The sequence below is a fragment of the Emydura macquarii genome, unplaced genomic scaffold (assembly GCF_026122565.2).
Source record: "Emydura macquarii macquarii isolate MOO-44397 ecotype Brisbane River unplaced genomic scaffold, CSIRO-AGI_Emac_v2 contig_1348, whole genome shotgun sequence".
Classification (NCBI taxonomy): domain Eukaryota; kingdom Metazoa; phylum Chordata; order Testudines; family Chelidae; genus Emydura; species Emydura macquarii.
Window position 1 is genome coordinate 1,698,050 of NW_027131485.1, and position 25,672 is coordinate 1,723,721.

At 41.4% G+C, this 25,672-nt stretch overlaps 1 protein-coding gene across 7 annotated transcripts in view; it reads left to right on the forward strand.

Annotated features, from left to right (window-relative positions):
• The window catches only part of MAD1L1 (mitotic arrest deficient 1 like 1), a 493,546-nt gene that overhangs the window by 239,129 nt on the left and 228,745 nt on the right, over positions 1-25,672 (forward strand). For all 7 annotated transcript variants that reach the window (XM_067550858.1, XM_067550856.1, XM_067550860.1 and 4 more), the window contains one exon: positions 23,755-23,811. In XM_067550858.1, the coding sequence (XP_067406959.1) occupies positions 23,755-23,811 (57 nt within the window). The remainder of the gene's footprint in view (positions 1-23,754; positions 23,812-25,672) is intronic.

The following is a 25,672-nucleotide window of genomic DNA, read 5'->3' on the forward strand; positions in this document are numbered from 1 at the left end:
TTGAAAGCCTGTTGCCCAGTTCCTCATGGAGTTACAAGTTTTCCGTGTTCTCTCCCATCATCAAGGGACTGGAGTTTCACAGTTAGGGAGACACTACATAGTTACGCTTGAGTTCCATTTTGTGCTTAAAGCAGGGATTCAGTCTTTTTTGAACGTTTTAAAGCTAGAAACATTGTGACTCAGGGACTGGGACTCTCTTCATCCCCCTTCATATAGTGCTTTCTCACTAACACAGGGCCTTGAAACTAGAAAATCAATTACAAACTAAGAGTCAGATACATCAATACATTTCAGCTGTGCTGCTAGCTAACTGGCTGGGTGCTACTCTGGCTGTTTTGTGCTCTTCTGGCAAACTAGTGAATCATTCCTTAAAGTATAAAATAAAACATAAAACAACGAACTTGATACTATGGTACGTGTCTTCAAATCATTGGAAGTGTTGCATGGTGCGATTGTTCTCTCTTGGTTTCTTTGTTAGTATATCTGTATGAAACTTTTAATTTACAGAAATCAGGAAATTCCCAGGGGGCGTGGGAATAGACTGTTAAAATGGAATTAAGGTTGAAAGTACATATCAGTATACCTTAACAATTAACTACGACATCCCTATTTTTATTTAGTTATTATTTATTTTTCATCTCTTAGCTCTGCCTTGTGATGAAGCTAGGAAGTGCGAGGGTGGGAAGAGAGATTAAAAGATTTTAGAAGTCAGTTTTAAGTTTTTTGGTAGCAGAAACACTAAAATGCCTTGATTCTAATAGTATTGCCATTACACATGACTGCAAGGTAGAGGTAGAGTTATTTGGGTGTTTTAACTGTGCATTTCCATACTTCAACATGTTTAGATTTCTTTTAAGCGTAGTATGTTTATGTTTCTTTTGTGTATTTTTAACTCTGAATTTCCCTGAGATGTTTTTTACCAATACATTTAACTCAGTTTTTATGTAGTTTTTTTGTTTTGGGATTAGAAAAGGTCTCCCTTTCTATAGCTCCTAACTATTCTGGCATATCATCTGAAAGTTACAAGAATAATTAAAACTGTACTGGGCTACTTCCCCCACTTTGTCTCTCTTATTTCCCAGACAGACAGATTAACAATGGTGGGAGGAGGGAAAAGTGGTGTGCACACTGTCACTGGCATATGGGGAATAATGGGAGACCCTGCTATGGTGGAAATGGGGCACACGGAACCTTTCGGGGGATTATAGGACCCCCTGGTATGGGGGAGGTGGGAAGGGGTGAACACGGAGCTCCTAGTATAGTCGGAATGAGGGGCACAGAGAGCTGTTTGCATGGTAGGGAGCATGGGGGACCTTGGTATGGCAGGAAGGGGGATTGGTGGGCACACGGGGCCCGTTGCCTGTTGGAGGGGAGAGAATAGGGGACCCTGGTATAGGTTGAGAGGGGAATGGGGGGGACAGATCCCTTGGCAAGGGGGGAGATTTGGGGGCCTTCCTTTGAGGCAAAGGAAAGAATGGGAGGCATTGGGGAAGGGGCTGAATGAGGGGCACCCAGAGCCCCTGGCATGGGGAAAAGGTGGGAATTGGGTGGGATGGAGGTCACACTGTTCCTGCCATAGGGGAGGATGGATGGGACAATGGGAATGTGCAGAGAGCCCCTGGCTTGGGGTGGAGAATGGGAGAGCTGGTGTGGGGGAATGGAGGAATGGGAGACACACACAGCCTCTGGCATTGGGGCCTGAGGGAGAAATAAGGTTCACTGAACCCCAAGTATGAGAAGTGCAGGGTGTCTCTGAAGTAGAGAGGGTTGGGAGGGTAGCACACAGAGCTGCTGGTGGGAATAGAGGAGTACAAGGAGCCCTTGGTGTGTTTAATGGGCTCAGTTTACAGAAGCTATGAAGTATGCAACCCCCATTTGGACTAGAAGGCCCTGATTCAGCAAAGCACTTAAATATCTGCTTAAGTTCATAACTATTCAACAAAACATTTAAGAATATCCTTAGATGCTTTGCTGAATTGGGGCCCAGGAGTGGGGATCTATTGCAATTGGTGTGTTTTGGACAAGGCCTAATTATCTACTTGTAATAATTGATCTCCATAGGTAAAATTTGCAGTAGTTTCCATGCTCATTCATCTTTCCTTCAGAACTGGGGTTATCTATACCCTCAGCTTGCTATTTCCCTCTCATTAAGGAAGAACTGGTAATTGGGGGCATTAGGAATATGTTCCCTTCAGCAGGGGCACACTTCCCATTGTGCGATGGACCGCACACCTCTAACTTGGAAGTTCTAGCCTGGTTTCACGTTGAGATCATGGACCAGAATGTAGATTTATTGCAACTTGTACTTTGGAGAAAAAACACAGGTAAGTAATGAAAAGTGTGTCTCTTTTTTTCCCCTTTGGCGTGGGGTGGTTTACTCAAATTTGAAAAAGCCTGACTGGGAGCAGAGAAAACAGAAATGCTAGCTGATCGTGGTTGGCACCATGCCATGAACAAAAACTTAACTAAGCTGTAGATAAATATCTGCCCTGTTATAGAAAACCTAGTGGTCCCAGTGAATTGTAAGGAACTATTCAGTCTTTCAGAGGCTTTGCAGTTTATCCAGTTGATTTAATCAGTGTTTATGTCAAACATGTCTTGATTCTGGTGAAAGCTTTTCAACAAACAAGCTGAAAGCACTGAGTTTTGGAGAAAACCAGCAGTCATTCCATAGTTTAAGCTATAATTTTTTTCTTTTGAATTTTATTTATGCTGTTTAATAAAATAAGCAGTAACACAGAACAGTACATGTGTCATGAGTCCAACTGTGATGACAATAACTGATATGCAGGGCATGATGTTTGTTTGGCATATTGATCTGATTTATGTTTTTAATTTATTTAAATGAGTGTAATAGTTAGAGTGAGCTTAGCTTTGACAGATGTCGATTCAAATCTCAGCTCTTTTCAAGTCTGCACTAAAATACCGATTTATTTTTTTAATCAATTATTTTTATCCACCCTGCATTCCCTTGTCTATACCCCAATACTCCCATTCACAAACATTGAACCTTGCCAAGTTACTACACTCAAAAAAAAAAAAAAAAAAAAAAAAAAAGACCCATTTTTTTTAATTGTAGATTCTTGAAAAAAATGACTAAACTTCTATTAATTTTAATTTTTAAAGAAAGCCAGTATGTTGGAGGACATGTTACATTAGAATGGTGACTATATATAAAATTCATTTAGGAGGATGTACAATGACTGATTGTAGACAGAATGACTAGACTGAATGTGAAGAGAATTCATTATATGCAATATATGCATAAAGAGAGTGATTCTTACAGGTATGTTCTTACAAATGGGGGATGCGAAGACTGCCATTATTCATTATGTATATGAATAAAATACAAATGCCTGCAGCCTTATCAGTTTGTACTGCTGTCCTGTCAGCGCCCACAAGCTAAACAGGGTTAGAGAGACCCCTCAGGGTCGCCTAGAATAGGTACTGACTTCTCTCAGTACTAAATGAAATCCTCAGCAGACAGTTTGGGAGATATTGTGATGAAGAGCATCAGCCTGGGTCATTGAAAATCACATGGTACACAGGGTTGTTAAGTCTGGTGTTTTGGGGACTGAGACTTTAAGGCCAGAACGGACCCTCGTGATCATCTAGTTTGACCTTCGACACATTGCAGGCCAAAGAACCTTGCCCACCCATGCCTAGAGAACACTAATGAAAAAATGTTCATGTTTATTCAAGGAGTGCTAAGGCTATAAAATGTTCTCAGATTAGACAGAGAAAATAGATCTATAATAGACCTATAACCACTGACTGAGTTACTGAAGTTCTCAAATAATGATTTACAGACTTCAAGTTACAGAGAATCCACCATGTACACTAGTTTAAAGGTTCAAGTGACCCAAGCCCCATAGGAAAATGCAATCATGCCCAGAGCATGTTGGCAAAACCTAGCATCCGGATACCTGGGAAAGAATTATCTGTAGTAACTCAGAAGCCTCCCCCTCTAGTGTCTCATCACCAGTCGTTGGAGCTATTTGCTACCAGGAGTCACAGATTGGCTACTTGCTACTGTAGGCAGTCTCATCATACCCTACCCTCCATAAACTTACCAGGCTCAATGTTGAACCCAGTTAGATTTGTTTGCCCACACTATTCCCCTTGAAAGGTGTTCCAGAACTTCAGTCCTCAGATGGTTAAAAACATTTGTCTAATTCCAAGCCAAAATTTATTGATGACCAGTTTATATTGCGTTCTTCCCTGCAGTTTTACATGGCTGCAGCACTCCTTCTCACTTTCTAAACAGCTATTTCATTTTACCTCAGAGATGCCTATACATCAGTGGTGGACAAGATGATCCATATATATAACCTACACAGCTGTCTGTACACTCAGACAGTGCCTCCCATGTCTACACTACTATTTTTAGCAGTGCAGTGCCCTGCTGTCTCTCCTCTTCCAGAGTCTTTCCCTGCCATTACTGAAAGGCTTTGGTGCCGGGAGGCAGCAGTAAAAGACTTCTGCAGCTTCCCACTGCTGCAGCTTTTTCCTCGCTTCCTTTTTCTTGCTGGAGCCTTTCATTGATACACGTAGCTACACACTGCAGTAACATGTGGATGCAGATGCCTTTTGCTGAAGCATGTAGCTACCCGTGTAATGCCTGTACTGTACATTCCACTGTAAGTAGGCATAGCCATAGTGACAACGGATTTTACACACAGGCTGATATCACTGGTTCCATATTTTTTTAAACCACTGGTTGTAATGATCCCAGTGTTATTGAATTGCTAATTGTATTTCTGGTTTCATTCACTAACATATTTCTCTGAGTGGGTCTCCTAATTTGTATACCTGCTGTAGACTGAAAGCATGTGTGTCTGACCTAGAGATGTTGAAAGTGGAAGGAGGCATTATCTGGAGGTGTTATGTCATCAAGTGTTAACTTCTCACTTCAGGATGAGAGTAGTAAGTGTGTTGAAATTTCAGCCCCAGAATTTGTGTGCTTTGAATATCTATTTAATTTATAGATATTCATTTTATCATATACTATATACATGCGTGTGTGTCTATGTATGCATATAATTTGTGTATTTTGCTGTGTAAAGTATATAGTTAGTAATGTAAATTTGAAAAAGTTTATTACTGTGTCTGATGGGACAGAGTTAAGGTTGTCGGAATGTGTACGGTGAATTTTTTCACGTCAGTATTGTCAGTAGCCAAATGTAAGTGTAATACAGTTACATAACTGGTGTATGCATATACGTCTGTGTATACTGTGTGTGTGTAGAAAATTAGTATTTCTTGTACACTAATGTATGCACTTTACTTTATGCCTTTAAAGTAACAAAGAATACATGGAATAATTCTGCAGTCATTTTATTCTTTTATTGTATATAGTACATTTCTGTAAAAGGCAGAAGGAGTGTTCCTAACTGTACCGACAAATGGCATTTATCTTCACAGTGCAGGCATGACCTTATGACACACAAGTGGCATATCCCTTTTTTTGAGATAATAAGGGCCCTGCTTTTCAGTCTAGACAAAGCTAAAGTTCCTTAGTATCTGATTTTTACAACTCAGTATCAGCTTCTTGATTTTAAATCCACATTATATTGTTGTATTTTCTACTGATGCTAGTTTCTGTTGTTAGGGAGTTGAATGACACTTACACTTCAGGTCAAACTCTCTTCATGACAGTGGAGGGATCATGAATGGAGAAAAGATCACTCAAGAAGGAGAATTTCACTAACCTGTACTTTCATGGTCTCCAACATACTGAGAGCTGCTTCCTGGCACACCTCCAGCCAGCTGACTGTACATTTATACATACTTCCCAGATTACCTCTTCTATAATTCGCATGAGCAGTTTTGGCCTCTGTCAAGCCAACATTGTCAAGTAAAGTGGTTCTTTCCTAAAGTCATGAGTGTGAATGAGGCAACTTCCCATTCAGACCGAGGTAAAACGTTGCAGCTATTTAGATGTGTTTTTATAAAGAGAGACAATTTAAACATAAAACTGAAGATTAGCAAAATATATGTTCAAATACCCTTTCCTCCTCCCTGTAAACATCACCACATGAAACTAATGCAAGAACTATTTGCTTTTAGTTTGCATGCTGTATGAAGTGCCTGCTGTGTAGTTACATCCGTTGTAGCGCCTAGCCACCAGTTGACAGAACTTTGTCAAGGATGATGTAATTGTCAGTTTCAGAAAACTGCCATGCAGGAGAAAAAACAGTGCAATACTACTTTGTGACTTTGTGTCATGTCCTAAGGATTAAAATTGCCATGTGGTGGTGCATTTCCCCCCCTTTTCCCCTTTGTCACATCAGGTTGCAGGACATGGGACAGATTTGTCAAAATTTAGAGACTGGATGGCTCAGAGGATTGGTAATTGGACAGACAATAGAACCATTTTCTCCATTGCATTCCTAATTAAATCTAACGGGTCAATAGTGATTTTAAGTTGTTACTATCTGGTGGCTATTTGATTGCTGCTTTGAAATGAGTTGTTCAGACCACTTCAGAGAATACAAGTGTTCATATCACAAAATCTTCACTCCAGTGTATACTGCGTACCTATATTAGCAGTCTCAGCAGATGGGCCAAGGATTGAATGGACAACATCTAAGACTAAAATACCACTGTTCTCCTTAGAGGTAGTTCCTCCCCATGAAAATTGAGAGAGAATGGATGGGCAATAGGGAGAAGCTTGTACTTTTGTTCCTCCTGCTAAATCTATTTTGTGGATAAAAAGAGGACTTCAATCTTGAGAGCTATCAGTCTAACACTTTTCCTTAGAGTTAAGCTCACCCACAACTTTTTACAAAGGAAATTAAACTGTCAGGTGAATTCATTATGGTTGGCAATCCAAGAATGTGCACTACCAATGGCCAGCCGTTAGAACTGAAAAAGGATGGCTTGTTTATCTGTTTTCTGTTCAGGGCATCAGAGGCTGTACACGTTCCTTACTCTTTCAACCCTTTCCCTAATTAAGGCAAATAAATAAATGGTGGATTGTAGAGGTTAATGCATGTCCGTAGTTGGATAGACAACTCTGTTAGCTCCACTGTCTTCTCCTTCCCAGGTGTTCTAGGTGAGATAATTTTGCTCATTCTTTCAATTACAAATATGTATGGTACCATGATCTCAATAAACATCACACAGGTATTTAAAAATAAAGCTTTTCCGCACTATAAACTTACATTTATTTGTTGTTGGAAAATTTCCTACATATATACTTTTTTAAATGTTCCTGCCTGTGGATAACTTATGTTCTGTTATCTTTGCTACTGATTTGAGTATTCACTGTTCTAACAGTGTGGGTGGCATGTAAGTCACAAAGTTTTATTTCTACTCCTTGTTTGGATGAATCCCAGCCCACAAAGGCCTGCCAAGATGGCTGCATGAATTCTTCCAGCACAATACTTGAATAACTATGCCTGTAGTGTCCATAAGGTTCTGAGTTAAGACTAGAAATTAATGCAGAGTGGTTTGGAGCCTTCACTATAAAAGCTTAAGCTCCCATAGGGGATGATATAAGAAATAAAGGACAGTTTAAACAGAAGGCATACAAGGTTCTCAGACTCTCCAGTCACTAGCGCATTGTTCTCTATATGGTAGTGGTTTAAATACCCGTCTGTATGTGTCCACAGAATACAATTCAATTATAGTACTAGTACTAGGGCGGGGAGTACTCCTGTGAACAAAGGTGTGGAATCACAGCTGTGTTAACCTCTGCCTCACAGAGCACTGTACCAGGGCAGAGTGCCATCTACCCAGGCAACAAGGTATTGTGTTATATCAGATATGTCATGGTTTCTGGACTGAGAGGTTCCCTATTTCTCAGGATATAGCAACTAGCTGGCCTTTGTGCACTGTCTCTGGCATGGTTTCTCTTCTCCTACTCCCCATCTCCCAGTCTTTTGCCAAACACTGCACCTTCCTCCCTCCGCAAGTGTTAAGGACTCTTTATGCACCTGAACTCTGTCACTTTCTCTGACTCTCCACCTTTCAGTCCTCTTCTGTGGCTTAGTCTTTTCCTTTTTTTGTTCAGCCTCTCCGATCCCTCTCCCCAACAAACTAATTTTAAAAAAACCTGCTTACTTCTCTCAAATGCCCACTTTGCCAGTGCTGCTTGTTTATAGACTAATTCCTTTCAGCAATAAGAAAGGTGGTGAATCCTTTTTCAGGTGTGTGCCGAGAGAGGATCTTTTTATTCGTTCTCTTGTTCCTGAGGACGCAAAATGAGTATTTTAAATTTAAATGAGAGTATTTAAAATTCCTTGAGCTTTGCTTATTTTAAATATGTTCTCAGATAAGTGAGGGGTTTCCGCTTCTCTTCAAGGAGGTACAAGATGGAGGCGCTTGAACACAGGGAGGGAGGGGTACTTGACTTCCTTGAAAATAAGAAGAGGAATTTTGCATAGTTTTTAAAAGGAACTTCAGGTTTTCCTCTTAGATTTCCTGAAAAATTTGAGGCCAACTTTGGGCAAATGTAATGCTAATGGCTCAGTTTCTTCCATTCATCGCATCCTTGATATGCAAGCCTGCCCATGAGTTTGTCTGTTCAAGAGGGTATGTCTGTACTGCAGTTTGGTGGTACAACTGTGGTACGTGTAGACATACCTGAGCTAGCTTATTCTAGTTAGCTCACATACCAATAGCAATGAAGCCTCTGCAGCGCAGTCTCAGCGCAGGCTGGCTCTGAGTAAGTATCCAAGACCCCAGGAAGACTCGTACAGCTTTCATTGAAGCCCATGTTACTGTGGCTGCACTGTCATCAGAACATGAGGTAACCAAGCTAGCTTTGATCTAGCTGTCTACATATGCTGCAATCACCGCTCCTTCTCCCTTTGCTTGCAGTGTAGATGCACCCTTAGTGTGAAACGAGGTAAGAGTGGTAGTGTAGTCTAATGTTCAGAGTAGGGGACTACAAACTCCTGCATTCTAATCCTGACTCTTCCTCTGACTGTCCATGTGGCCTTGGGAAAGAGAGAGAGCCTCTCTTGCTTCAGGGTTCAGCTGGCTACTGGCAGGGATCAGGAAAGGATCCCACCAGTGAATTCTGGGAAGGTTTTTTAATCTTCCTTTGAAGCATCAAGGATGGCCATGGCTAGAGATGGGACATTGGGCACAGTGGGCCAGGGCTCTGAGTTGGCACCAAACATTCTCTGTCTCTCTCAGGTACTGGGCAGTATGGCTGGTTCTTACTCACATGCTCAGGGTTTAACTGATCGCTGTATGTGGGCTCGGGAAGGAATTTTTCCCCAGCTGAGATTGGCAGTGACCTTGGGGATTTTTCGCCTTCCTCTGCAGCATGTGGGTATGGGTCACTTGTCAGGATTATCTGGGTATAACTCACTAAATAATTTCCCTGCCGTTGTGGAGGTCTTGAGCACTGGTGCATCTCAGTCCCACCTGTTCCCTGCATGTGGCAGATAATAGTCTAGTCTCCTGTGGGCTGTGATACTTTCGTTTAATTTTGGTTGTTGGGTTGAATGTGCAGATGCTGGGTAGTGTGGATGGCCTGTGATATACAAGAGGTCAGAAGGGATGACCTACTGGTCCCTTCTGGCCTTAAACTCTCTCTATACCTTGTTTTCCCCTTTGGTTGAGTGGGGTTGATGATGATTATCTCTAGCGCCTCATTGGGGTACTGTGAGGAGCAATTAGTTTATGCAATGCTTTGAAAACGTAAGCATTAGTATTATTCTTTATCATTCTTTTGGAGGAGATGTGTATCCAGGGAACAGGTGCTTCATAATGATTTTCTCAGATGTAGAGAATTACTGATAAGCAATAAGCTTGTTCACTGCTTTATTTTTATTTGGAAATCAAATATTGTTTTAAATGAACAGTTGGGCCACAGAATGGCATAAAATGGCAAGCATTTTACAGATGCTGCTGTGTATAGCAGATGCTGCTGTATATAGCACTGCTATCTTCCTTATTGCTTCCCATCAACATTTGTTTTTTTCCCTCTGTTATTCAGTCCTTGGCACCTTTGTTGAGATTGTCAATCAGGGGATGGCAATTAGCATCGATTGCAGAGTTGGCTTTTGTGATGATGGGAATGTTTGGACACTAAAACATGGACTGAAATCCTTTCACACTGACCACTGAAGAGCCATCAGTTGGTAATGACTTTTGGTCGATGCTGACCTAGGTTGGTTTTGACTCTGTTACAAGGCGTAAGACTCTATATCTCATTAGCAATCTGCTAAGCCGTCCAGCATCTGATGTAGTTTCAAACCTAAAATAGGAAACCTGTATCTGTTAAACTTTCATCGACATCACAGGGTAGAGATAGAAATAAAAAGCAAGGAACATGACAAGAGCGGAGAACTTTCCTATTATTTTTACCCTTCTGCCACATGTATTGGTATGATTTGGTTCTCAATTTTATGTTCCGGTAGGTCACTTGAAGTTAGAACAGCTGTCAATGCAGATCAACTGTACCAAACCCGCTGCCACTTTTGTAATCTCTTCCATTGGTGGCAAACTGCTAACTACCAAGACTATGTGTGGTTGGGGATATCACCCTGATAATGCAAATTAGATCTGAACATGATCATTGGATACAGAGTGCTTTGTGGTTTCAGGAAAACATCCTTATCCTTTTCCTGCCGTTTGTATCTCCGTCTCATCTCTTTCCTGCTCTTTTATAAAGCGTATTTCATCCTAAAAGAAACTCAAGAGCTTAGAAATTGAAATTGGTTCACAAAGTGGGTCATTTCACCTGCTAGTGACAGTTGTTTTACAGTGCATCACAACACTACCCACTTTTTCAGGACAAGAATAGGAGAAGAATCTACTTCTGCTACTAATAATAAAGGCTGTATCTGAAGAAGAATGTTTGCTATATAAAGTAAATTCAACTACACAACTAGGCTAGAGATCAGTGGGAGAGACCAGTTCTAAACTAGTTCTGTCTACACTTTAGAACCAGCAAGAGTTATAGTTACAAGCATTACCTCATCATAACTGTTATTGGCTAATAATATCCTGAAGGCAGGGCACTGTTACCTAGCAACTTCTGAGAGGTGATTAATTCTTGTGAATCAGATTCAGCATAGCTACCTTAAGGGGGTTCAAGTTGGAAAGGACATTTTAGGTAGATATGTGATTCCACTATATTTTGAATGAATAAATAAACACTAGAGTTAAAATGTTTGCCATGGAAGTTGCAAATAAAGATCAGCAAATAAACTTTTTCTTTTCCTCCAGCCATCTAGCCTAGTTGGAGCCGACTGGTGCAGAGGGAGAACGTCTCTCCAGGAATGGAGAGGTACAAGTATCTGCCCAGTAGGAGGGTGTTACAGATAAGATCCCAGAGTGACGGAAAAGGGTAGTCATCCTATGGTAGCTGCTGTTTTTCGTGTCTGAAGTTCATGTTTTTTTTCTTCAGTATGCCTATGAAAATGGCAGTATTGGTAAAGCTGCAGATTTCAGCCCTGGTTTCATCCTGTCACTAATCTTAAGGAGGCAGAATGAAATTCCTTGAACTGGAATTTGTTCAGAACATCACTGCCTAGGGAGCTGATGGAATCTCCACCGTTGGAGTTTTTTAAGGCCTGGCTTAACAAAGCTCTGGCTGGGATGATATAGCTGAAGTTAGTCCTGCTTTGAGCAGGGGGTTGGACTAGATGACTTCCTGAGGTCCCTTCCATCCCTAATCTTCTATGATTCTATTGTTCTTTATTGCAGCAAAGCCTGAGGGGTCGTTGTAACCACAAACTGCCAGGGCTCCTGTTTTATTGTTCATCCCAAAGATCGTGCCTCCTGTGACTGGGATGGTTTAGTACACAATGAGGGAAGAATCTCAGTTACTGCATCACCAAATACCACTTCCTGCAGTATATACCTAGAAGATCATTTGAGGATTCCCATCTGAATAATGACCCAGGTCTCTTTAGTTTAGTTTTTGAGATTTGATCATGACACAGGTAGATCGGTAACTTTCTCTATAGTATCTTGATCTAAACGATTTGTGTTTCTCTCTGTTTTAGCGCTTAGTGCACCAGGAGCTGGGACTTGGCTATTGTACTATCGCATTCCTTGGCATAAAGACAAGCCTATTTTGGTTCTGGCCTGATAAGACTGGTTGTTTGTGGCAGACCATCCTTCAACTGAAGGGTTAAAAACGTAGCTAGCTGAGCAGTAGTAGAGAAGGGACCCCCTTCAGTGTACCTGCTGCCTGTTAAGATTGTGCATTTAGCAGCTGGTTTGAGATACGAATGTTTCTGTGCCCAGGAGGGTTGCATTAGCTGCAGAGTTTCTCTTATGGTGTTCCAGTGATGTGGAATGACTCCTTTGGAGTCCATCACCATTGGGAATTCACTCGTGTGTGACCGTGAGCTGCTGTCCTGGCCTGCTGCGTAACTCTAGCAGCAAGAGGCTTGGCAAAGTTTCATCAGTCAGGCTGCCTTTCGGTGTTGAGGAAGCAGCTGCAAACTCACATTTTGTTTGGCAGCGTATTCCTTCCCCAGGGCTGCAGCACCATTTGATTAGAATGGAAGACAACAGATCTACAGAAGAAGTATAGTATTCTCAGGAGATCTTTGCTAATTCTCTGGTCTCCATACTCCTCCTTCCCATACAGCCGACATCTGGAAGGAAAACATCAATGAAAAATAGGAGGAAATGAGTTTCTCTGTTGCTGGGTCTCTCCCTCCCTTCTCAAAATTGCACCTTAGTACAGAATGCAAAATCAACAGATGCTTTCTCTGGTTCTGAGCTGTTCTTATAAATCAGGCACTTTTTGCAGACATGAAAAATCCAGGAACACCTGAGCCTCTCTGTCCATCAGGAGCTGCAGCTATGTGCCTTCTACTGAAAACTGCTCTAGGCTAGATCCATTGGAGCCTGATCCCCAGAGATTGCTTCTTGAACATGTTTTATTAATCAGTCTACCGCCTACCATCTTGTTTCCTCTTAGTGCGGAGCTCCTTAGCATCTCTGAATAAATGCTGACAATAGGAAATGGGGACTGTTGTCCTTTTAGATTTTGGGAAATTCAAAATCTTCCCCATTAGCCGCCAACACCCCCCCTCCCCCCCCGTACACCTCCCCCATGACCAGTTGTCATCTTGAGCTTTGTATTTTATGTCAGAGTTGGAGGTGGACTTGGCCTTTGGGATACAAAGAGTGGGAGAGAGGGCAGAAAGGTGGTTCATTTGAACACAGAGGGATGTCATCCATGAACCTAAAATTAAGTGTTTGCCGTTTTTACTGACTGAGTCAGCTGTGCTGTGTTGCACTGCATGCATTTTGTGTCAGTGGCAATAGTATCTTACACTTAAATATCTCATTTCATCCAAAAATCCCAAATCACATTACCGAATGGATGTTATCATTTTACAGATGGAGAGACTGAGTTTCAGAGAAATTAAATAACTTGCCCAAAGCTTCACAGCAATTGTTTGGCAGAGCTGGGAATAAAAACTAGATATCCTGACTCTGTTACAGAGCCATGCAGCTGATTTTGGGCCAAGATTAAGTGCTTTCCTGAGTAGTTTAAAAATACTCTCTTGTTTGAAGTCGTCATATTCCACTTTGTGATATGAACACGGGGGTCTATTAAATGGTCTCTTCTGATTCTGGCTGAACCCCTTCACAAAGCAGTAGCACTGAGAACTTAGGATGACCTGTAATGTTATAGTAAATTTTCTATCTGTAATTTTTGACATCACCACCTAGTGAATGTGTCACTTAAAACAAAACAGAGCAAGAAAGATTGGTCTATTCTTGAAACTTGAGAGCAAGGGAAAGATTTGGCCATTATCTCTGTCCAGTAAATCTTGATAGTGACTTTGACAGGAGCCTATAGGTCACAGATGCTTTCCCTGTGTCTTTAGTAATTATAACTGTGACTCCAGCAATTTTCCAGTTTCAGATATAATTTTTGTGTGTGAACAACTGAGTTCCTTTTCTTTATTCATGCATCTCACGCCCCCCTGAGTTAACCAGCTGCCTCTGTGTCTCACACTTGGGGGCGGCATTTCACTACTACGCATCGAGTCCAATAGGAAGTCATTTCTCTACAACATCCAGCAGCTTTTGCTTATATGAGAGAAATAGACTTTATTGCTCTGCACAAAACAGTGTCATTCCTCCCTTAGGTGGTTGAATTGCCATTGGAGGCACAGGGAGTACGGGTGCTTTCCAGCCCATGGGTGACTTTTTTTTTTTACACAGATTTGAATTTCTTTTGGTTTAAGTTGCTTCAGTTTCTCAAGGGACTGGGGAGGATGGTTAAGACCAAATTCCATTAAAACCCATATAAGCAGTTATCTGCAAAACATATTTTAATTACGTTATTCAAACTCTCCACATGTAGCAAGTCATGACAATAAGAACATGATCCCTGTTTTGCCTGTTAACAACGTTCCTATAACTCAGAATGAGCTTTGCTTCTACGGCAACTGTGTATAAACTTATGATATATTTGAAAGTTAGTAGGGAATTTTCCCCCTCTTCTGGATGGTTATTGCAGAGAAGTTGATTTCTCCCCTCCTCCTGAACTCCTCCCCAACTGCAGTGAAATTACATTGGATACATTTTTGTGTTTGACACTTCGGGGATTCTATTAGAATTTATTTGTAGTTGTTATTTCCTACTTACGTTGTGTGAGTGCACCTAATTTAATAACCAGAATAACTTTCCTGCGAGCAGTAAAATTACTTGAATCTTTAAAGCAGTATGGAAATTATTTAACAGTCGCTGATATTGAGCTTCTTCACTTTCAGTTTCCCAAATAATACTGCTGCACAAAAGATTAGCAGTCACCAATGGAAGGCATCAAAGTAACATTTAAAACTGGCATCAGCCATTAAATCCTGTGTAAATTTGGAGGACACTGTAGAGTTACTGAAACAGCTCCAAATCTTTAATAATTTGCAGCCATACTGGGCTAAATGGTTGATGAGAAGAAGATGTTATAGCATGGTATGAATGGGCTGTATAACTTCAAATGACTAAGCAGGCAAAGGGATTTTTTAGCTGTTTAAAGTTGCATCTCATGGCTGCGATGTCATAAATTGGCATGTTTCACTAGTGAAAATTTCTTTTCATTTCAGCTTTCACAATATTTTAATACATAGGATTGCAGTATGCAAATAAACTGAAGTCTAGCTGTAACTGGCTGAGTTACTTCTGTCACAACTCCTATCACCCACACAAATGAGCTGTTCATAGCTGTCTTGAAATAAAAGTTTTCCTCTTGTTTTCTTTCATAGAACAGAATCTTTCAAAAAATCTACATGCAGGGCACCGGGGACAATTTGTATGTGATTTTAACCCTTTCTTCAGTACAATCTCATGATACTGTTCAAGCATTCTATATAAAATATAAACTCAGAGAATATATACATCATGAGATTCTTAATACGGTACAAAATAGTCAAATAGCACTTTCATGATCCCAGTGCCTCAGGATCAGTTGAATGCATGCATGCATTTTATAACCCCCGCCACCCTTTAGTGTCATCCTGTATTTGGACTGGATCCTCAGATGTGCAGAATTCTGCTTGGCTCACCTGGGGAGTACGGGGGAAGAAGTGATGTGGGGAAGACACCATCTTCTGCTCCCTCTTTCTCCCCACCAAATCATAGGGTAGGGCTAGTTTGACCAATGTTGCCAGTTAAAGCAGCCAAAGAACACAGTATGTGCCAACCACAAACTCAGGGCAACTAAGCCCCATCAGAAGATCTGGCCCCATAGTTTGTTTTTTATATATTACACATGTAAATATGGGAGGTATTTACCAGGGCAAACACCAGAGTAACAATAAAGTGGTTTGTGATATCTAAGCCCAAAAAACTGAGCCTTGTTTAAGTTTCCTTATTTCATGTATTCGAAACAAGATGTTAAAATAGCACATATTTATGGTCCTTACAAAATATTCCTCTGTGTTTATATTTTTAAGATAATCTGCCAAGAAGCAGACCAGACCCTTTTGTATGGTGGGAATTTGGGGCTTCCTAAGTAAATTAGCCAATCACCACAATTGATTTCCTCAATTTGCATGCAACATTTCTTTAAAATACCATACAGTCATCTTAGGCTTTGTCACATTGTGAAAAATGTTACATTTTGCAGCAATGTCACTACCCCTCTAGGCTTGACTTCCTCTTGTTAGTTCAGGAGGCAGCTACCTTTGATAGGAAATTCACCACCCCCTTCCAACTCTTTTACTAGGGGAGAGCATATCTAAGGTGTGACTGGGGCTCCACAGGAATCCTGGGAGAAGAGGCGGTACAAAAAGTGTGCTGCGTCATTGTCTCCTCCGTGTCTGGTTCAGTAAATGCTGCACACCTAGGGGTTGCATACTATCTCACTGAAACCCCTGCACTACCAAGGAGTGGCTTGTGTTCCCCTTGAGACCTGCAGTCTGGATTTCTGACTAGGAAAGTTGGCACAACCCAGGAATAAATAGAGCCGCGTATGTACCTATGTATGTTACTCCGATGACGGTGCTATGACTCCTCCTTTTTCTCCATGGCAGTGAGATTTCTGCATATCTCCATTCATCATAAAGTACAAACGTTTATATTGTGACTGTACTGAGTTTCTTCATATTTCCTAATAAAAACACAAGACTTGAAAGTGTTATGTCACCAAATCAAGGTTGTTTTGACTTGCGTCCTGTGTGTAACACACACAATTTTTAATTCTCTCTCTCTCTTTGGCCGCCGCTGCTAGTGTGCTTGTACCTACATGCTCCTGAATGTGAGACACTGATGAGTAAATTACTGCGGGTTCACAAAGGGAGCACTTCAGTTTGCAAATTGCTCATAAAATGAAGGGGTTTTGTTTTTTTGTTGTTGAGGAAGTTTGTTTGTTAGAGGTTGAGGAGCTTAATTTCCCCTGCAGGTGACTGTCTCACTTGAGCAGCTTGTCCATAATATAGGGCAGTTGGCTCACATTCAGGCTCCAGAGGAGAGACTGGGGCCATTGATGTGGCCAGTTTAACCACGTGGGTTGTAGTGAACAGATTGTTTTGGGCTTGATTCATTAATCCTCAAAGCTCTGACCAAACTCTTCCTGTTCCGGAGCTGGCATTAATGGCTGTTTGACAGACACAAGGAGCAGATATGAGGAGAGCAGTGGCCTTGACCTTTTTGATTCACTCCTGTGTGTCTGGTATTTTTCCCGTGTTGTGTTTACTCTTGACGGTTTGAAATATGGCTGATGTAGCTACAATTGCTGTTTGGGAAGGTATTTGAGAAGAGCCATTAACTGAAAGAGCACAGGGAAGTAAAATGAACAATTCGGAAATGTCTCTGTGGTATTTGAATTGGTTCCTGTGCTCACAAACCATTTATATTACTGCTTCAGATACTGGATAGCATATTCAGAATATGGCTACTTACAATTGATCATACCTCCTAGGAAGAGGATGCAATAGGACTAGGAATGGGGTTACATTAGGCAATGTTGTCCCATTGGACGAACACTTTAAATTGACAGGTGATTTTTTTTTCCTCAGGGCTTTTTAAAGTAATTTGTTAAATGTTGAGCAAGAAATGTTTCTGGCATATTCTACTTAACTGATTTTGTTTGCTCTGACCTCACAGTGTGGTTGATTGGCAAATTGTTGGTTGGCAACTTATTTGCTTATCCAATTCTTTAACCCAGTACCTATTTACTTATCAGATTCCTTAAAGCTTGAGCACCGTGGTCCACGTGAATTGAATATGTATATTAAGTAATGGAAATGTCTTGGGAGCTGAAATAGAACGTATTTCCATTTTTGTCTGAAAATTCAGTGTGTATGTCTTTGCTACTGAGAGAAATCCCTCAGACACCAGAGAGATGGGTACAGCATAAAAACTTGGATAGAATAGACTCAAATCACTTAAATGTGGGGATGTTGCTTTTAGGGAAAAGCTGTGAGATTACAATGGCAAACTTTGCTCCAGCTTCTGCTGCATGTTTTATTCTTCTGGCCTGAATGGCAAATCTGAGAGTGCACCTTGTGAAAGGGATGTGGTTGCTCCCATACGTTTTGATTAATAAGGTGGAGAATGGGCATGATACATTGCAGGGTCGTAAGTGACATGATACCATGAGGCATAAATTCATCTTGAGTGTAGGGCTGAAAATGTATGACTTGAGAAACTCAGCTGTTCTATACCTGAAAAGCAAGCTACAGGAAACAATACAATAAAATTCCTCTAAGCTCCTTCTGTGGTGGCCCTGTAAATAGACTGTCTAATTTGTGAAATCCAGACACTGAGCACCAGAACCTCCCATGCTCTACCTCTTCCTCCTAAGGCCTCGCCCCTGCTCTGCCTCTCCCTTCGAGGCCCTGCCTCCTCCTCTTCTATCCCTCCCTCCACCATGGCTTGATGCTCTCTCCACCTCCCTCCCCCTGCCAGCTGAGCAGGCGTGGGAGGGATAACTGTGGCAGGATGGGGCAGGGAGAGTTCTGCTCCAGGGGTGAAAGGGGTGACAGGGGCAGGGAGAGCTCTGCTCTAGGAGTGAAGGGGTGACTGGGGCAGGATGGGGCAGGGAGAGCTCTGCTCCAGGGGTGACTGGGGCAGGACGGCGGAGGGAGAGCTGCACTCTTGGGGGGGAGAGGTGACTGGGGCAGGATGGGGGCAGCACCTGGGGGCGGGTCACAAAGGAGGCTGAGAAGGGGCCCAGGCAGTGAGCCCAGCCTCTGGCCCTGCTCCTCAAACACCGTGTGATTCAGGATCCCAGCCCTGAGGCACTGTTGGCCTCCAGTACCTCTTTCTTCTGGGGCTGGGTGGTTCCTGAGTGCTCCTCCAGCTCCAGCAGCAGCTGCTTTTCCTACCTTCCTAGCGATGGAACGGAAGCTGATTGTGGACGGTTACAGTTGGGTAACTGGACTTTTGTAGTACTGACTGGACACTGTCCGGTTCCCTTTTTGACCAGACTTTCCAGTTGAAAACCAGACACCTGGCAACCCTATGTAAATACCCTACATGTGCCTGGATCAAGGGGTGCAACAGGCTGTTATGTGCCACTGTAAGTCTCTCTCCAGCTGCTTCCTTACGCTGTTGCAGTGGCTGGCAGCTTTTCTGAAGCACTCTGATAAAGTGAGATGTTGGGGAAGTTCAAAGCCTGATTTCTTCTTCATAATTAAAGTGTGTGTGTATGTCAGTCATGCTGCTGCTGCTTAGTTTGTATTTTCTTGTGGCCTAGGAGGAATATGGCAGTGAATGATGTTGCAAGCATCTTTCCTGTAAAAGCTGAGCTAGGTTCAATATTTGATTTGGGCTAATGAAAGGGCTTGGGGGTTAGGGCTAATGTTTTGGGCGGTTGTGATAAAACATACAGATCAGCTACTTCACTGCCGTGTAGGTCTACTCCTTTCTAGAACCCTAAATAATTCCTCTCCATTTGAATGTTCGTTTATGGTGGTTATGCATTTTGCACAGTCCCATACTTCACCTAGGTCTTAGATTAAAAAGATTAAAATGTATAGCTTGGCTTTTTTCATAAATTGTTTCCTCCAGCTGCTTAATCATGTTTGGTTGCTATTCTCTGAATTCCCTGTAGTCCATCTACCCTTCTGGGCACTGAGCTGTCCAGAAACAAATGCAATAGAGAGAGCCTATTTTGGCATATGATGCTTCTGTGATTACAGCCCAAAATCATATTGGCCTGCCATATCACGCTGCAAATTTGTATTTAATTTGCTGTCCATTTTTGCCTCTAGGTCTCTCTTGGCATAACAGTTTGAGAGGTCTGTTCCACCCATATGTAATAGGTTTTTTTAAAAGCTAAATCTTATTTCCTGTCCATGTTTTTAATTTCTCTCGATCCCTTCTTTGACCTCTTCAAAAGGTTTTTTGCAGCCCCTGCCAACCTTAGCATCTGTGAATTATATAAATGTGTGTTGTGCATCCCCTTTTCCAAATTCCAATGAAGATGTTAAATGACACCACACCTTAACTCCCATTCTTGTGGCATTCCATTAGACAGTTCCTCTAATTGGTATATTGCAATGATGGCATGTTGTATGCTGCTCAAACAGCAGATTAAGTCTTCAAGTAAATTAATTTAAAATGTTTGAGCAGCAAGACACATGGATGCTTCTTGTTTTAAGAACAGATTTGTTTCCTCACTGTTTAATTGTACCAAGGTTTAAGGATTTGGTAATGGAACATGAGATGAGGTCTTTTAACTCTAGGTCACAGGTTCAAATCTCAGTGTCATGGTCCTCCCAGGTCAGGGCTAAGGCAGCAGGTGGGGCAGAGAGGGGACACTTGACCCTGCTGTATTTATTCTTTGGATAAATAGACGACTTCACTTTTCTGAGTTTCCAGTATGGAACTCTTCACCAGTGCTCATTTCTCATTATGGAAATTTATGTCAATAAATCAAAGTTTAGAGAAAGTACTTTGCACAGGTACTATACTCAAGTACTTGGAAGGGATGGATGGCTCATATACACAGCAAATTACTGCACAGCAAGTCAGGGTGTGAATTTACAGTGCACCAGCTTGACATACAGTAATGTCCCAGGTGGACACTGCTACAGCACAGTGAAAGTACGTGGCAGGCTGAAGCTGGTGCCCTATAGATTCACAGCTTGGTGCGCTGCACAGTAACTCGCCTTGTAGACAAGAATTTGGATCCTATTAAATCTTTTTGTTTCTATCGAAACTGTGCATGTACGTCGTAATTTCTGGTGAATCGGGGATTTTGTATGCTGTTCTTTGCTTCAGGGACCACACTCTGCCCTGCATCTTAGTTTTGGAAGGTGTATAGGTCTCACCTTTTGCATCTTGGATAGCTCCTCCTCCCCTGGCCAGATTGCAGGAGCTTAATATTAGCCTCAGCAATTGTGTACATCAAATTTGAAACTTGAAAGAAATGGGGAAAAGGATATGTATTTGTTGTGGTAGGGGAGAGTTACAGTGCGAATGCTAAGTAAAAGGCAGTTTGTAAATGTGCTAAGCACCTATAGCTTGTTCTCCTCTATTACTAATTCTACTTTGGGGTGGGGACAAATTCCTTATTTTGAAAATATAGGGATGGTTGAAAGTATCCTGTGAAACACACACTTGTTAAAATGTTTAGCAGGGTTTGTGGTAAATATAGTTAACTTTCCTAATATGCTTCTCCAAGTTAGATTTAGAGTTCTCTTGGGTTAGCAACTTTCAACATCACACCCCTGTCTCAATCAGTGTAAGGTCACACTAGCCTTAGTGAAGTTCCCTTGCATCTGGGCATTTCAGTCTGTTCATGGATTACTTTTTAGCACTCTCTGGTCTATTTGACTTTTCCTTAGTCCAAGATAGACCCTCACCAGAACCAGTATTAGATGTAATTGTAGAGTAAACTAATATGTAACCTTAATCATTTTTTTGTGTCTAGCTCAGAATGGTCAAATAGTCCTCGCCTGATGGTTAAAACCCTCTTCATGCAGATCTGAGTCCATCAGAGATGTTGGAAAGTTGATTTATTTTCTATTCAGTGTGTTCATTCCATCCAACTGGGTATTGCAAAGGCTATTCCAGCATCTGAAAAATGTCTTTGCAAATGCAATTGCTGGGAATATTTTTTCTCTTATTCTTCTCAATGTGACTTCTTTTGTGGCCCCAACCTGGTGATATAATTCTACCTGATTAAATATTTGTGGAGAAAAAATCTGTCCCAGGTGTCTGTGAATTTACAAACAGTTTCCTGACATTTCAGTATTCTTGTGGTAATTTCATTTTTGCTTCCCTCTTGCTTGTGCTTGCTCTCTATATCTACACAGGGCTGGCATCTCCTGTAGTGTTTAATGAGTGTATTTCATTTTCCCACACCAGGTCCCAGGTTTATGTTAAAACCACATTCATCTTGTATGAGTGTCTCTTCCTTTAGTAACATGGCATCATTACAGGGTTTGCACAGCCAGAACCTGTAACTTTCTTGGAGCTTCCACTGAGTTCCGGGCTGAGGCAGACTTGGGCTTTATCTAATTGCAATGTATGTTTGTTTGTTTGTGGAATTGAACTACACATTTTATGTCGAACTTTGAGACTGTAATTTTTTTGTTTGCTTTTATTTCAGTGTGATGAGATTTTTGTAGCTTAATATTTTTCACTTTATTGTCATGAACTGCTTCCTGTTCATCTCTTTTGGATATAGTGCTCATAAAACCCATATTATGTGGTGTAGAGAGGTCATTATAGAGACTCTGGAAGGTTTAATTAATATCTGCCTGAAATTAGATGAATTAGCTTGTATGAAAAATTTTAGTTCACATTGGGTTGTTTAGACTGTTTAAATATGTTTTGCTTTCCTCCATTGAGACTATCTGATTGGAGGCTAGCACGGTGTCATGGAACAGAAGAGGCTGATAGAACTGACGACAAAGTATTGCATGTGATCTAATTCTACAATACCAGTTTCCTCTAGCATTTTCTTTCATAAAGGCCCATCATCACCCAAGAATCACAAGATCCTACTAAAGGTCCTCCTCTGGGATGGGTTCACTATTTCTACAAAACTGTGCAAGTGTATCTCTAACTCAGAAAAGATGCCAGCTGCGAACCAAGATTGGCTTACAACTTTCTTCTGCGGGAACCCATTCCTCTGTGATGGCACCAGTTTAGGGTTTCTTTGAGAGAGCTTCTCCCAGGAAAACTGTAAGCCTGCTTTGCAACAAGAATTCATTAGCCCCAAAATATTCACCATGCTACCGTCTCTTTGAGAGAACCCAAGCCACCTCCACGACTGTACCAGAGCATTTTTCCATGGGGGTTTTTATACAGGAGTTTCTGAACATACCTCTGTTTAGTCCCAAATTCCACTTGAGGAAGGCAGGAGCTTTTGAATTCCTCTGCCTGCAGACTGGAAAAAAATCTTTGAATAGTCTTCAATATATGCATTGCCATGAGAGGCAATATGGCAACATGGTCCAGGGCTTAGGAGAGCTGGGTCTGTCCCCAGTTTTGCCAGTGACCTCCTGTGTGACCATGGGCAAGTCACTTCCTGTCTCTTTGATTCCATGTGCCTTTGTTTCCCCACCTACCCTTTGTCTTCTATGTGCCTGGAGATTGTAAGCTTTTTGGGGCATGGACTTTTTCTCATAATGAGGCACTGATTTTGATTGTAGCCTTTATTTACTACATTAATACAAATAAATAATAACAGTCCTGTATGTCACAATACATCCTGTGCCTGTATTATGGGAGGCACTCTACAGTATAATATAATTAGATATGTTCATGCTGTTTTTAGGCATTTCTAACTTTTTTCTTATGGGGAGTTTCATTCATTACATGATGATGATTACCTCTGGTCCCTCTCTGGCTAGATTCTTGGTGTTTGAACTACAGTTGGTACCATCTTTGGCAGTCTTGTTAGAGAAGTCAAAGATAGAATGGGCCCGGAAACTGACCAGCTGCACATCTCTAGAAGCAGATAATTTTGGATTAGAGGCATATTACCAGGGTGGAAGGGGGAAGCTAGCTCAGATGCAGACAGTTTTGTATTTGTTTTATATATAGCTAACGACATTTCATCTTTAAGGCTATAAATCCAACATCTTTCACCAGCATCAGAAAAACAGAGAAAAAAGTGCATAAATATGGGGGGTTAATCAAATAAAAGAGAGAGACTGAAAACCTCAAACTTTTAATACATCATCCAAGCAGAAGCAATCAGATGGGCCCTGTGGTGTTTAGGTGCTACTTATCTCAGTCCACATTTCCCAAAACTGGAGTGCTGGGCACTCAGTGGTGGCAAGCCGTAATAATTAATGGTATTACTGTACAAAGATCATAGTGGCTAAAAACATTGTTCTGATTTTTATTGTCTTGAAGGCTCAGCTATCCCAAGTTTTGGAAGAAGTGGGGACCCAGAAGCAAAGAGCAGATATGGTATGTGTTGTTCCTTTTTTACTCCTTGTTTTACAGTGGTGAAAAAGTGATGTGCAACTTTGAATGCCTTTTAACAATGTGCATCCCAAATTCCAGATGTGAACAGGCCATGAATCTTGCAAAGGGGAGAGTGTGTCCATCCCATTAATGAATATCACAAGTCTGGTCCCTTATTAGTCTCCATATCTACTGGGTACAAACCCTGCACTCTCTGAGATTACTCGATGGTGCTTTTCCTTTGAAATCCTGTACTCTTCTTGGCAATTTGCCTTCTATTCATTAGCAGTTCTAGAAGGAAAATAAGAATTTTACTTCATAATGAATCAGATACTTTCCTTGGGTGGCTAAAGTTAGTCTGAGGTATGACAGAATACTCTGCAAACTTTTTTTTATTATTTGTTTTTTGGCTGTACTTGTCTATTCTGTTGACTCTAACCTACAGGAAACAACACATGGGCCAGAAAACTGGGGGAAGTGGGCTAGTACACAATTCAGTTGCTTTAAAATATATGATCCTTCATATTCAGGAATGGATAAGACATCACATTTAACCATTCAAGTCCTTGTGGTATGCAAATGAACAAGTCACAAAGCTTCAGACATATCCTTTTTTTTATCACAGAGAAACCCCATAGTCCAGAACAAAAAGATAAAACGATATAGTATTGTTTTATGTTAAATGGAGTGAATTTTATCACTCATGAAAATGAACATGTAGCACTGGCAACATTAAGCAGATGCTGACGAAACCTGTAGTCTGAAACCCAACTCTTAACCCACACTTCTGTTATCTTCCTTTGGGCCTCCACACAACTCTGCTAATGCACATTGGTTCTGATCTTCAACACTCCTGCTATTCTCAGAATGAGTTGCTACATCTCTGTCAATGCCTCTGGCTGTATTGCTGTTCCAGCATTGGGCTTTCCATAAACAGACCGTCAGTTGTGTCAAACTGTGTAGCGGCTGTGTGATGTAGACAGATCTTTTTGAAGGTTTAGTCAATTTCACAGTGACTTGAATCAGATTTGAGCTGAGATCTCCAGAGAAGACGGTATTCATCCGTTTATCATCTAGTCTCTAAATTACATGGTCTCTCAGTTTTAAATTCCATGCACTTAGCGCTGGGGCTGTGCTCGCTGGACATACGAGTAGAAAATTGTTGCATCTTCAAAGTTTGGTGTGGTTTTCATAAGCATTTCAGAAATTACTCTGATGGCTCCAATTTTCAGTGGTGTATCTCCCATAGACAGTTTGGAGCACTAAGGGTGCTAGCAGATGAGGTTGGTAATGTTTAATTTCTGGTGTTTACGTTTGAAAAGCTGTTGTGTACTATTGTTGAGGAAGGGTATACAGGAGTAAGCACTGCCCAGTGTATACTCCTGGGAGCTTTAATTTAACAGAACGCTGGAGGTCTTGTGGTTGTCTTCACAGAGCCTATGCCAGACTAGTACAAAGAAGCTCCTGACTTCTGGCTTAGTCTAGACTGTGGTAGTTTGGAGTACGGTTTGCAAAGTGCTGAAATAAGGACTTGATTTAGATTGGTGAGTTTCATTCAGTAGACCTAAGAAAATTGTTCCATAGCATGGCATGCAGACTGTTTTCTCTCTCTCATCCTCATATCCCATTTGAGAGAAACTGACTTATTGTAGCTTCTTCCCTTCAGCACTGGAAGTTGGCTTTCATGATGCTTTCCTTCATTTCACTTATACAAGGAGAGGGATGTATCCCTCTTGGAGAGGGATGTATCACTCCTTTTATTTCTTTACGGGTAACGTGGTAATGTTCCCTTTGGATGCTGCCATTCCACTTCAAATCACCTGAAGGCTCTAAGGATTGTAGCATCACCCCCATTGCACTCCCT